Source organism: Scylla paramamosain, chromosome 22 (genome assembly GCF_035594125.1).
Source record: "Scylla paramamosain isolate STU-SP2022 chromosome 22, ASM3559412v1, whole genome shotgun sequence".
Classification (NCBI taxonomy): domain Eukaryota; kingdom Metazoa; phylum Arthropoda; class Malacostraca; order Decapoda; family Portunidae; genus Scylla; species Scylla paramamosain.
The window spans coordinates 4,363,396-4,375,000 of record NC_087172.1 but is presented as its reverse complement, the minus strand read 5'-3'; the positions used below and the strand labels follow the sequence as shown (position 1 = coordinate 4,375,000).

At 40.1% G+C, this 11,605-nt stretch overlaps 1 protein-coding gene across 1 annotated transcript in view; it reads left to right on the top strand.

The window, feature by feature from the left end:
- LOC135111459 (transient receptor potential cation channel subfamily V member 5-like) overlaps nt 1-11,050 on the top strand; it is a 110,820-nt gene extending 99,770 nt beyond the window's left edge. Inside the window, 5 exon segments of the mRNA XM_064024752.1 lie at nt 24-133; nt 2,003-2,175; nt 7,246-7,362; nt 8,345-8,470; nt 10,075-11,050. Of these exon segments, the coding sequence (XP_063880822.1) occupies nt 24-133; nt 2,003-2,175; nt 7,246-7,362; nt 8,345-8,470; nt 10,075-10,230 (682 nt within the window). The 3' untranslated portion in view covers nt 10,231-11,050.
- The last annotated feature ends 555 nt before the right edge of the window (nt 11,051-11,605 follow it).

Sequence of the window (11,605 nt, the reverse complement as noted above, 5' to 3'; positions counted from 1 at the left end):
ATGGTGTTGGTGTGGTGCTGCAGAGGCTTCAAGACAGTGGGTCCCTTCGTCACCATGATCTACACCATGCTGGTTGGTGACTTGCTGCGTTTCGTCACCATCTATTTCGTCTTCATCATGGGATTCTCTCAAGGTGGGTCTAATTAATTTACAGGTATTTCTACTTTATCTCTACAGGTTTTCCTTCTCCTCCCTCTCCTTTCTCTTTCCTCTCCCCCTTCGTCCTCCTCGTCCTCCTCCTCTTCCCTCTCTCCATCGCCCTCCTCTCCTCCTCCTCCTCCTCCTCCTCTTTCCTTTCTCCCCTCGTCCTCCTCCTCCCTCCAGTCCGCCTCCTCCTCCCCCTATTTGTTTTCGTCTTCCTCGTCCACCTTCAGTTTCTTGTATCCGTCCTTCTCCTCCTCCTCCTCCTCCTCTCTCTCGTCCTTGTAATCTCCACCTCCATGTCTTTGGCCGCGTCCTCCTCGCCTTCAGCCGCCTCCTCCTCTTCCTCCTTCCTCCTTCTCTCACTGCTTGTTATTTTCGTCCTCTTCCTTCTTTGTGATATCTGCTTTTCATATCTGTGTTACATTCTTTCTTGTTCGTATTCTCGCTTTTATTGTTCCCGTCTTCCTCGGTGCCCTTGTCCTCATTCTTTCTTAATTAAGTGGTCCACGTCCTCTTTCTCTCTTTCATGTTTCGTTCTCGGAATCTTTCTTTCTTGATCTGTTTTGACTCTCTTTCTTCTATGTTGTAAGGCTCAATATTACACTTGAAGTATTGCATTTTCTTATTCCTGTTATTTGTGATATTTAGTTATTAAGCTCTTTATTTTTATTTATTTATTTTTTTGTGTGTGTGTGCTTTTTTTTTCGTTTGCTTGATCTCTCTCTGCCTGTCCGTGTGTGTGTCTGTGCCATTTTGTTTGCTTTCTCTCTCTCTCTCTCTCTCTCTCTCTCTCTCTCTCTCTCTCTCTCTCTCTCTCTCTCTCTCTCTCTCTCTCTCTCTCTCTCTCTCTCTCTCTCTCTCTCTCTCTCTCCTCCTCCTCCTCCTCCTCCTCCTCCCATCAAACTGTCTAAATCTATTTACATCTCACTCCCGTACAGTTTCCCTCTTTCCATTCAAATTATCATGCTCATATTTCTTAACTCTCTCAATTACTGCTTTCTTTAGCTGTGCGTTCAACTGACCCGTGTTCTCCCTTCAGCTCACTTTGTTTCCCTGGTGCGTCGAGGACTGAGTGGTACTAATGGCGTGCCTTTGAGGTTTTGCATGATTTACATTCCTTTTGCATAAACCTTCTCATTAGTCTGTATTAGTTTTCCTACTCCTTTCTGCGTTTACTTTTCTATTAATTTGACTTTGTGTGTGTGTGTGTGTGTGTGTGTGTGTGTGTGGCAGGCAGGCAGGCAGGCAGGCTGGCTGGCTGTCTGGTTGGCTGACTGGTTTATTGAATAGCTGGCTGAATTAGCGGTTGGCTACGTAGGTAACTAACAGGTTGATATGCCTAAGTAATTGATCGGTTAGCTAACTGGTTGGTTGGATGGTTGACTGCCTGACTGACTCAAAGACTGGCCGAAAGATTACCTGCCTGACTGATTCACTATATAGCTCACTGTTCATTTGTGTAATCCTGTTTGTTTGTGACTGTTTTATTTCAATGTTACTATGCAACAATTTCTGACTATAAATCACATTGAGTCGTATTTGTAATTGGTATGTTGTGTTCAGTAGATATGTATATATTTATCTATCTATTTATCCATCTATCAATTAATATGTCTGTCTATCTTTCTGTCTGTGCATCTATCTATCTAACTATCTGTCTGTCTATCTATCTTTCTCTCTGATCATCCATTAATTTATCTATGTATCTATTTATCTATCCATCTATCCATTTATCTATCGATCTATAGCTTCGTCAACTTGTTATGTTCCTTTCCTAGCTCCCGTCGCATCCTCTCCTTCCATCCACTACACTCACTGACTCACTGACCCCTCTCTCCTTCCCTTCCCCTCAACGCAGCGTACTTCATCATCTTCAACTCTTTCCACGACACCTTCGACCGCAACCAGTGCATCACGAGCCCCATGCCCTCAGCGCCAGAGAGCATTATGAAGATGTTTATCATGTCCTTGGGAAACTTCGGTGACACATATGGCACCCTTGATTGTACCGACCACCCCACCACGGGCAAGGTATGTGTGTGTGTGTGTGTGTGTCAGAGAGAGAGAGAGAGAGAGAGAGAGAGAGAGAGAGAGAGAGAGAGAGAGAGAGAGAGAGAGAGAGAGAGAGAGAGAGAGACAGACAAACAGACTGACTGACTGACTGACTGACTGACAAACAGACGGGCAGACAAACATAGAAAGACAAGTAGAGACTAATAGGCAGACAGACTGACTGAGTGAGAAATAGACAGACAGATAGCCAGAGAGACTGACTGACAGGCAAACACGCAGACAGCCAGACAGACAGAAACAACGATAGACAAACGGATAAAAAGACAGACAGACGGACTGAGAAAGAGACAGATAGACAAAGACTCACATACAGAAATCTTAAAAAGAGAAAAAAAAAAATCATAAACTTATTTCCTTTTCCAGGCATTTATCACTTAACCTTTCCCTTTCCTCTTTCTCTTTTTTTCAAACATTTTTTCTCGAAGCGAAATTTTATCGGTGTCAAACTCCCGCTCGTGAAAGGTGTTGGCGCGAGACTTTTTCCATTAACTGAGGCGCATTAACATACCCACACAGCACAGCCCTATAAGGTCCTTTTTGAGTCGAGGCGAGGGAGGAAGGAGACGAGAAAGATTAGGGGCAGGTGAATAGAGGGAGGAAGAGAGAAGAGTGCGGAAGAGGGGATAAGGAAGGGGTGGAGAGAAGAAAGAATCGAGTAAAGGTGAGAGGAAGGAAAAGGAGGATTATTAGAAGGGAGAGGCACGTAGGGAAGGATAATAGAGAAGGAAGAAAGGGAGGAGAGTCGAAGGGGATGAAAAGTGGTTGTGAGAGGAACGGAGAAGAAAGTTGTAGTAATGCGTTAGAGAGAGAGAGAGAGAGAGAGAGAGAGAGAGAGAGAGAGAGAGAGAGAGAGAGAGAGAGAGAGAGAGAGAGAGAGAGAGAGAGAGAGAGAGCTTTATCGTGTGTTCATGGCTCAACTAAAACCTCGCCGAAAAGTCTGAATTATTACCTATTTTTTCAGTATTTCGAATGACCACAGAAATAAAAAATACATTAATACGTTCCTTCTTCTTGACTCATAACGTCCACTTGAAATTTCTACATTTTTGCTCATTATCTACCAATTATTTAAACTCGACTTCGCGAACACTTAAAGCAGGAGGAGGAAGAAGAGGATGAGCAGGAGGCGTGAGGTAATTTCAGTGTTCGCCTTATCGTCTCCAATCTCTGTTGTTCGCCATTCTCTATTACCAGAGGACGTGTTGTTGATGCGTAATTCCTTTCATTTTCTATATGGATGTTAAATTCTTCAGGGTATTACTTGATTTTTGCAGTGTGAATACTAGTTTTACTGCGTTTGATAAGATTTATAATTTTATGGGGGAGTTTGTCGTGTTCTAGTTTTTAGTTTTTTATTCTGTGTTTATTTTGTGTTTTGTAGATAAAAGACTTCAGTGGTGATAGTTATCCACGCAATATTAGCTAATGGTGCGCAGATACTAACGGGTTCGTTTAACTTTCAAGGAACCTCTTCCCATGTTTTGTTTACCCCTGGTGCTTGGGACAATTCATTCCAGCTTGTGTGTGCGAGCAGCATTTCAAGTCCATCAAAAATCAGCGCGAAGATAATCCGGTAACTTTTCCTTATTGTTGCTTAGTTTTGCTTTCTCTAAATTGATTGCTGAAAGTGTAAATTCTGGTCCTCTTCACCTTATCAATCAGGCTTTCGACTGTTAAAAATAATGGTTACGATATTGTTACTGTGTTACCTCTCGTCGAATACATGACGTTGATGAAGGAAGCTTACTGCCATGTTTTTATGAAGCCCTGAGAGAACAGTTAATGGCTCTCCTATTTCGTGACTGTAAGATTAAAGTCACGATTATTACAGTCATTTTGGCAACAAAGATCAGGGATTTGGTCGTAAAGCTTTTCGTCAGTACCGGGTGACTATGCTGGAAGTCAATGGACGAGGGCTTATGTTATTTTATTTAATCTGTTATGGAGTTGAATGTAAGTGGTATCTGTGTTGGTAATATCTGCAGCGGGCAGCACACGAGAGTGGAGATTAGTTTAGGATACAGCAACACATCCCTCCTGGCCGCTGATGTCTCTTCCAGATGAAAACGTTATTGCTTGGCACTGAGCATTGAGCAAGATTGTCCCAGCTGGATGTGTCAGCGACTATGTGCCGCCGATAACGTCACATCCTCTTAGGTTAAAAAAAGAGATTGTAACCCATCAGATATATTACAAGAACTCCGAACATTGCTATAACGAACTCTAATCTTGCCTGAATCTGTCAAAGAAGAAGTGGAGGAGGAGGACGAGGAGGAGGAGGAGGAGGAGGAGGGAGAAAGACCAGATAGTTGTTGTGGGAGGTTCGAAGATAATTTTGTATGATAATGTAATTTAGAAAGATATTGAATTATAGCCGAACAAACGGATAGAGAGAGAGAGAGAGAGAGAGAGAGAGAGAGAGAGAGAGAGAGAGAGAGAGAGAGAGAGAGAGAGAGAGAGAGAGAGAGAGAGAGGACTCAATCGTTTATTTAAAGTCATGATGCATTTCAGAACGCGATCTGAGCTTAATGATTTTGTGAAGTGTTCTTACATCACACACCCACACACACACACACACACACACACACACGCACACACACACACACACACACACACACACACACACACACACACACACACACACACACACACACACACACACACACACACACACACTACCATTGAGGTTTGAATTCAGATTCATTAACGTAACTCAATCTCTCGACGTGTGTGTGTGTCTGTGAGAAAGGAAATAGAGAGAGAGAGAGAGAGAGAGAGAGAGAGAGAGAGAGAGAGAGAGAGAGAGAGAGAGAGAGAGAGAGAGAGAGAGAGAGAGAGAGAGAGAGAGAGGAGTTTCATAAATATTTAGTACACAAAACACATTTATTTTTCCTTTCCAGGAACAGAAAAAAAAAAAAACATTTCTCGCATAACAGTTCTCATATTTTCATTTTCATTTTTTTTCAATTTTTCTCTCTCACAAAAGCTCGAAACTAAAACTGGAGAAATCTTTCAACAACCTTTCTCTCTGTCATTTTCTGCATCGCATTCTTTGGAAAGTTTGCAAGTAAAATACGTCTGTGTTGTTGGCTTGGGTTTCCTTTGTGACGCAGTAATGCAGGCGTGGCGGGGACGCGTAGCGAGGAGGCGACAAAGGTAGTGGCGCTCTGATCAGTGATGAGGCGAAGCTGATCAGACACCTGCCATCATCCTCACGTGCTGCATGATATCAAGGCCTTTCCTTTGTTTTTTCCTTCTCTCTTTTTTTTTTTTTCTTTATAGTGTTAATATTTTTTTTCTTATTTTCTACGTTCTGCTCTTAATTTTCTTACCGTTTTTATTTTATATCTATTTCTGTTCTATATATATATATATATATATATATATATATATATATATATATATATATATATATATATATATATATATATATATATATATATATATATATATATATATATATATATATATATATATATATATATATATGTATATATATATATATATATATATATATATATATATATATATATATATATATATATATATATATATATATATATATATATATATATATATATATATATATATATATATATATATATATATATATATATTCTCTCTCTCTCTCTCTCTCTCTCTCTCTCTCTCTCCTCTCTCTCTCTCTCTCTCTCTCTCTCTCTCTCTCTCTCTCTCTCTCTATATATATATATATATATTGTTTCTTTTGTACGTACCTGTAGTCCACTTTTATTCTTTTGTTCCATTTCACGCTATTTTTCGTCTATTTTTCTTCTTTTCTTTCTCCCTTCAGGTGTTAATTTTTTTCTTAGCGTCTCTCGTACAGGTGTGTATTGTAACGCCTTTTTTCATTTTTTTATTTTTATATAATTTTTTTTAATGCTTTTATTTTTATTTAGATAATGCCGTCCATTTACATATTGCTGTGATTTTTGGAATTTTGTTCTTTTCCCTTCAGTTAATAATGAATTTTCTGCTCCTATTTTTCGGAAATACGTTAATTAATTATTAAATTCTGTTCAGAAAGTGTTCTGTAACATAGTGGTGTTATGTAATACTTCGTATTTGTTCGTTAGATTGGCATTTGTTCTGTATTTTCGATTTCTGAGATGCTGCGTGGTTCAGCAGGTGTTGTGAGACTCCTCAGGTGTGTTGTCTTGGAGTTATTTAATTTTTTTTTTCCTCTGTGGTTCTGTCTGACTTATCAGATGTCTAATAATTTGTTCTTCCATGATATTGTTTTGTGTTTCCTTGTGACACAGTTGCATTGTAACTTTTCTGCAGCTCTTTGTTATTTTTCTGTGTTCCTTTGTTATCTTCACATGCAATGCAACCTTCCTGTTTGTTGCTCCTCTTTGTTCTCATAAGAACGTTAAATATGGAAAACTGCAATAGGCAAGAAAGCTTACGCGTGGCAGTCTGTATAAAACACACCCACCTACATATATCCACCTGTCATCCCTTTCTACAAATTTGTCTGATCTCTTAAAGATCTATTGACTCGCTGCTAAAAATCTGTTTATTGATTTTAATCCATTTATCTTCCCCTCTACTTAAGAACCAATGTATTTCCATCTCTTTTTTTTTTTTTCAGCTTCATCAAACTTTAACTCGTTACCTTTTGTTCTATCCTGACACTAACCCTAAGAATTTTGTCACCTTTCTTATATCCCTCATGACACGTGAGTACCTCCATCTGATGCCCAGATACATTGTAACTCCCCTACACCTGTTTACTCTTTACTTGTGTTCTTTTGTGATGTTTTGTGGCACTGTGTATATATTTCGTAGCTTCTTAGATGTTATTGACGTGTCTCCCGCGGGGTAAGATGTAAGATATGTGTGCCTTGTATCAAATGACAGGTGAGTCGACACGTGTCTCATGTGTTCTGTACCAGGTGTTCGTAATGATCCAGTTCTGGTGAATGTCAAGTGCTTCGTGTCTCGTGTGACGCAATGCATTTTTTTTTTTTCCTGCGAGTTATTTTTTCTGCTTCTCCCACACAGACACTGTTCATGGTGTTCACTGCCATCGTGTCCATCCTGCTCATCAACCTGCTGATCGCCATGATGGGAAATACATATGAGAGGATCGCAGAGATGAAGAACGAGTGGATGAGACAGGTGCGTGGATAGCTGGATGAGTGGATGGTGAGGAGAGTAGGTATTTTGAGAGTGCTGTGCCATGTGGGTGGGGAGTGGATGAGAAAGGATGGATGGATGAGTGGGTGTTGAGGTGGTCAGGTGTATACTTAGGGTATATTGAGTGGATGAGAGTTAGACGGGTGTATAAGTGGATGAATGTAGTGTATGTAATAAAAAGTGGATGCGACTGAGTGTGAAGCTGTAAAGTTGATGGATGTGGGTGGATGTTCATGGATGAGAAGATAGATATGTGACTGGTGAGATTGGTGAATGAGGGTAGATGGATGTCAGTGGATTAGAAAGTCTGAATGAGGATTGATGAGAAAGGTTGATGAGTTTGAATGAATAAGGTAGGTGGATGGATGGATGAGCCTAAGTAGTTGTTAGTAGATTAGACAAGTGGATAAATGAAGAGGTAGTGAGATGGATGAGTGAATAGATAGATTGGTAATAGATGAAGAGGTGAGTAGGTGGATGAATGTTATGGGTGGATTGTGATGATATGTGGACGATAGGCGAGGCATTTAGGTGGATGTAACAAGTAAATGGATCAGTATAGTATTAATTCAGAGTGATGGAGGAAAATGAGGGAATGGATGGCAAAAATATGAAATGATTAGAAATGTGAATGATCAAGTTATGAGTACGAATGTTATATGCATTAAAATATTATAAAACATTACTATTGCTATTTCATCGTTTATTAATCGTTACATACCTCTAATTCTCTCTCTCTCTCTCTCTCTCTCTCTCTCTCTCTCTCTCTCTCTCTCTCTCTCTCTCTCTCTCTCTCTCTCTCTTGGAACCCTGTAATTAAGCATTGCCGAATTATCAATAAGCCTGTTAGTCCATCAGTCAGTCAGTCAGTCAGTCACTCAGTCAATCACTTAATCAATGGATAAATAAATCGTTTAATATCTCTTCCCTCGACACACACACACACACACACACACACACACAGTGGGCCCGCATCGTGTTGGTGGTGGAGCGAGGCATAAGTCCTGAGGAGCGTCTGAAGCACCTCATGGCTTACTCTCAACCGATGTCTGATGGGAGGAGAGCTTTGGTGCTAAGGCTGCATCAGAATGTGAGTATTGGTTGATCTCCTCCTCCTCCTCCTCCTCTCTTTAAACCAACTCCTCCTCCTCCTCCTCCTCCTCTCTTTAAACCAACTCCTCCTCCTCCTCCTCCTCCTCTTCCTCTTCCTCCTGCTCCTGTGACTCCTACTACACCTCTTCTTTATCAGTTCCCGTTATTTTCTGTGCTTGTTTTCATTGTTATTATGCTTTGTGTGTTGTTGTTTTTTTCGCGCTGTTTTGCTCTTGTTCTTTCCCTCGTCCTCCTCGTCTTTTCTCCCTTCCTTCTCTTGCTCATCCTCATCCTTGTTGTTCTTATTATTTTTGTTATTGTTCGTTTGTCTTTTTCTTAATCGCTGCCGGTAACCTTCTCCTCTTTCTTCACTTTCTCAATTTTCTCCTCCTCCTCCTCCTCTTCCTCCTCCTCCTCTTACTGGATGTTTACGTTTTCATGATTTTAGTTATTAATTTTCCATGTTTTTGGTCGGTTTTTTTTTTTTTTTTTTTTCTTTCGCTCCTACTCATTTTTTTTTTTTTTTTTTTTTGCGATCTGATCTTGCAATCTATTTCAGTTTTCCGCTCCCACACTCTTTTTTGGTACTTTATCTTTTGTGTGTTTTTTTTTATATTTCCTAACTATTTTTCTTCATTTCTTTATTCTCTTTTTTCTTCCTGTTATGTTTTGTTCTTATTCATATGTACTTGTTTGTTTACTTTCTCTTTTTCTCTCTTTTTTTTTGTTTGTTTTTTTATTTTTCATTTATTTATTTGTTTTTTTTTCATGATATTTTTTTTTTTTTTTCATGTTCTGTTCTCCTCTCCCCTTTCACATGCTCTTTCAATATTCACCTTCACTTCGTTCTTCGTTTTCACGCTTGGATAAAGATGATGGCAAAAGAGTAGAAGATTTTTACGTTTTTATTGTGTTGATTCCAGTGTTGTGTGTGTGTGTGTGTGTGTGTGTGTGTGTGTTTGTGTGTGTAATGGAAGCGGATGCATGTATGATTTTTATCTCACTTTTTACTGTATTTGTTGATTTTTTCTCTTTCTCTCACTCTCCCTTTCTTTCTTTTCATGAAATCTTTGTTTTTACCTCCAGTGTACTGTAGTCTCTTATATTCCTGATTCTGTTTCTGTGGTCTTGTACATTTTCCTTTTCTAGACTTTTCATTCCGTCTATATTTTACACCACTACCATCATCGTCTCTAGCACCACCACCACTATCACCACTGCCATCTACATCACCTTCATTCCTTCACCATCGCAGCCTCTCTATGGACCGTCTTCTGAAACACTTCTGCGTCGTATCGAAAGGCTCTAGTTGAAGTTTCTTGGGTTTTAAGGATGTTTTTTTTACGGTTCTAGTGATAGATTAAGATTTCTACATTACTAACAGGTGAAAAACTTTTGATAACATAGTAAATCTTCCTTGTGGTATTGGTATATAGTAGTGAGGAGAGAGTAAAGCGTTTCAGAATACGAGCCAGTATGTTCACCACCCTCACCACTTATCATCACTACTACTGTACATATTCACTTCCACTACTACTATACATGTTCACCACCACCACCACCACCACCACCACCACCACCACCACCACCTTCCATCCCCAGGACGAGGAGCGGGAGGAGATGAAGGACATTCTGGACATGAAGAGAGTCCACAACAAGTACGTCCAGAGGCGAAAGAACCGCAAAAATCCCTATGAGGACTCCGGTGACCCCACACCGAGAGACGCGGCGCCCGCCAACCCTGCCAAGAAGGCCTGAGTGTCTCCTCCGTCCTCCGTTTTCTGCTGCTGGGGATTGCGTGTCCTGCCTTTGCGATGCCGTCTCCTTTACGTGTTTTGCCAGTTTCTAGGTTTCTTTCGTGTAGAGTTAGTCCTCTTCTAAAGTGTTAATTATCTTCCTTAAGGTTGTCACGTTAAGGAAATATTGCGTTAGAGTCTTGAAGCTTCTTATTCCTTTCTGCTCCTTTTCTAACGCTTTCATTTTCTTCTATAAGGTTGTCACGTTAGAGAAATATTGCGTTAGAGTCTTGAAGCTTCTTATTCCTTTCTGCTCCTCCTCTAACGCGTTCACTTTCTTCTGTAAGGCTGTCACGTTACAGCAATATCGCGTAAGAGTATTGGAAGGCCTTTATTTTCTTTCGGATTCTTTAACGCGTTTATTTTCTCCTGTAAGGCCGTCGCGTTAAGGAAATTTTGGGTTAGAAGGACTCTTGAAAACTCTGGTCTTCCTCAAGCGCGATATTTTTATTTTTTTGCTTGTAAGGCCGTCGCGCTAAGAAAATATCGTGTTAAACTCTTGAAACCCCTTTATTCCCTTCTGCGTTATATTTCTAGGTTTCTTTCATGTAGTTTCAGCTCTTAATGAATTCTTGTTAGTTTCGTGTTAGGTTAAAGTATCAGGTGGGTGGAGGTGAGTGAGTGAGTGTTGCTTCTTGCTATTAACTCTGAATAGGCATGTAACCTCAAATATCAGGGGCTTACTATTTTGGCATATATTTCTCTCTCTCTCTCTCTCTCTCTCTCTCTCTCTCTCTCTCTCTCTCTCTCTCTCTCTCTCTCTCTCTCTCTCTCTCTCTCTCTCTCTCAATGAAAGATATTACTAAAAGACCCTTCACCTTTACTATCCCACGTCTTTTACTGTTTTACGTAGGTAGTGTAGCTAACTTAAGGCCTACATATCTCTATTATTTATACTTCGTAATGTAACTGAGGCGGACGTGTTTCGTTTTCCTTCTTTACATTTTCACTCTACGAATTCCGAAACTTTAGCTACCTGTCACCTTAGTTGTTAGGTAATGTCGTAATATCTCCCATACTATTTTTTAGCATAACTCCTTCGTTAATAATGAGCGTAATTAGCCGTCAGAAGTAATTAAGGCGCACTTCCTTCCTCTTTTATCCCCTTCCATCAGGTAAATAAGTAAAGTGCAGGTGACCGTGACATGCGCCGTCACCTTCATGCTGTTGTTGTTCTAATGAGCGTAGGAAGAAGAGAAGACTTGATGCTCGGTCAAGATGGGATCGTTAAATTTATTCTCTCGAGGTCATTGTGCCTAACTCAGGGTAACCTTACGTCTCTCTCTCTCTCTCTCTCTCTCTCTCTCTCTCTCTCTCTCTCTCTCTCTCTCTCTCTC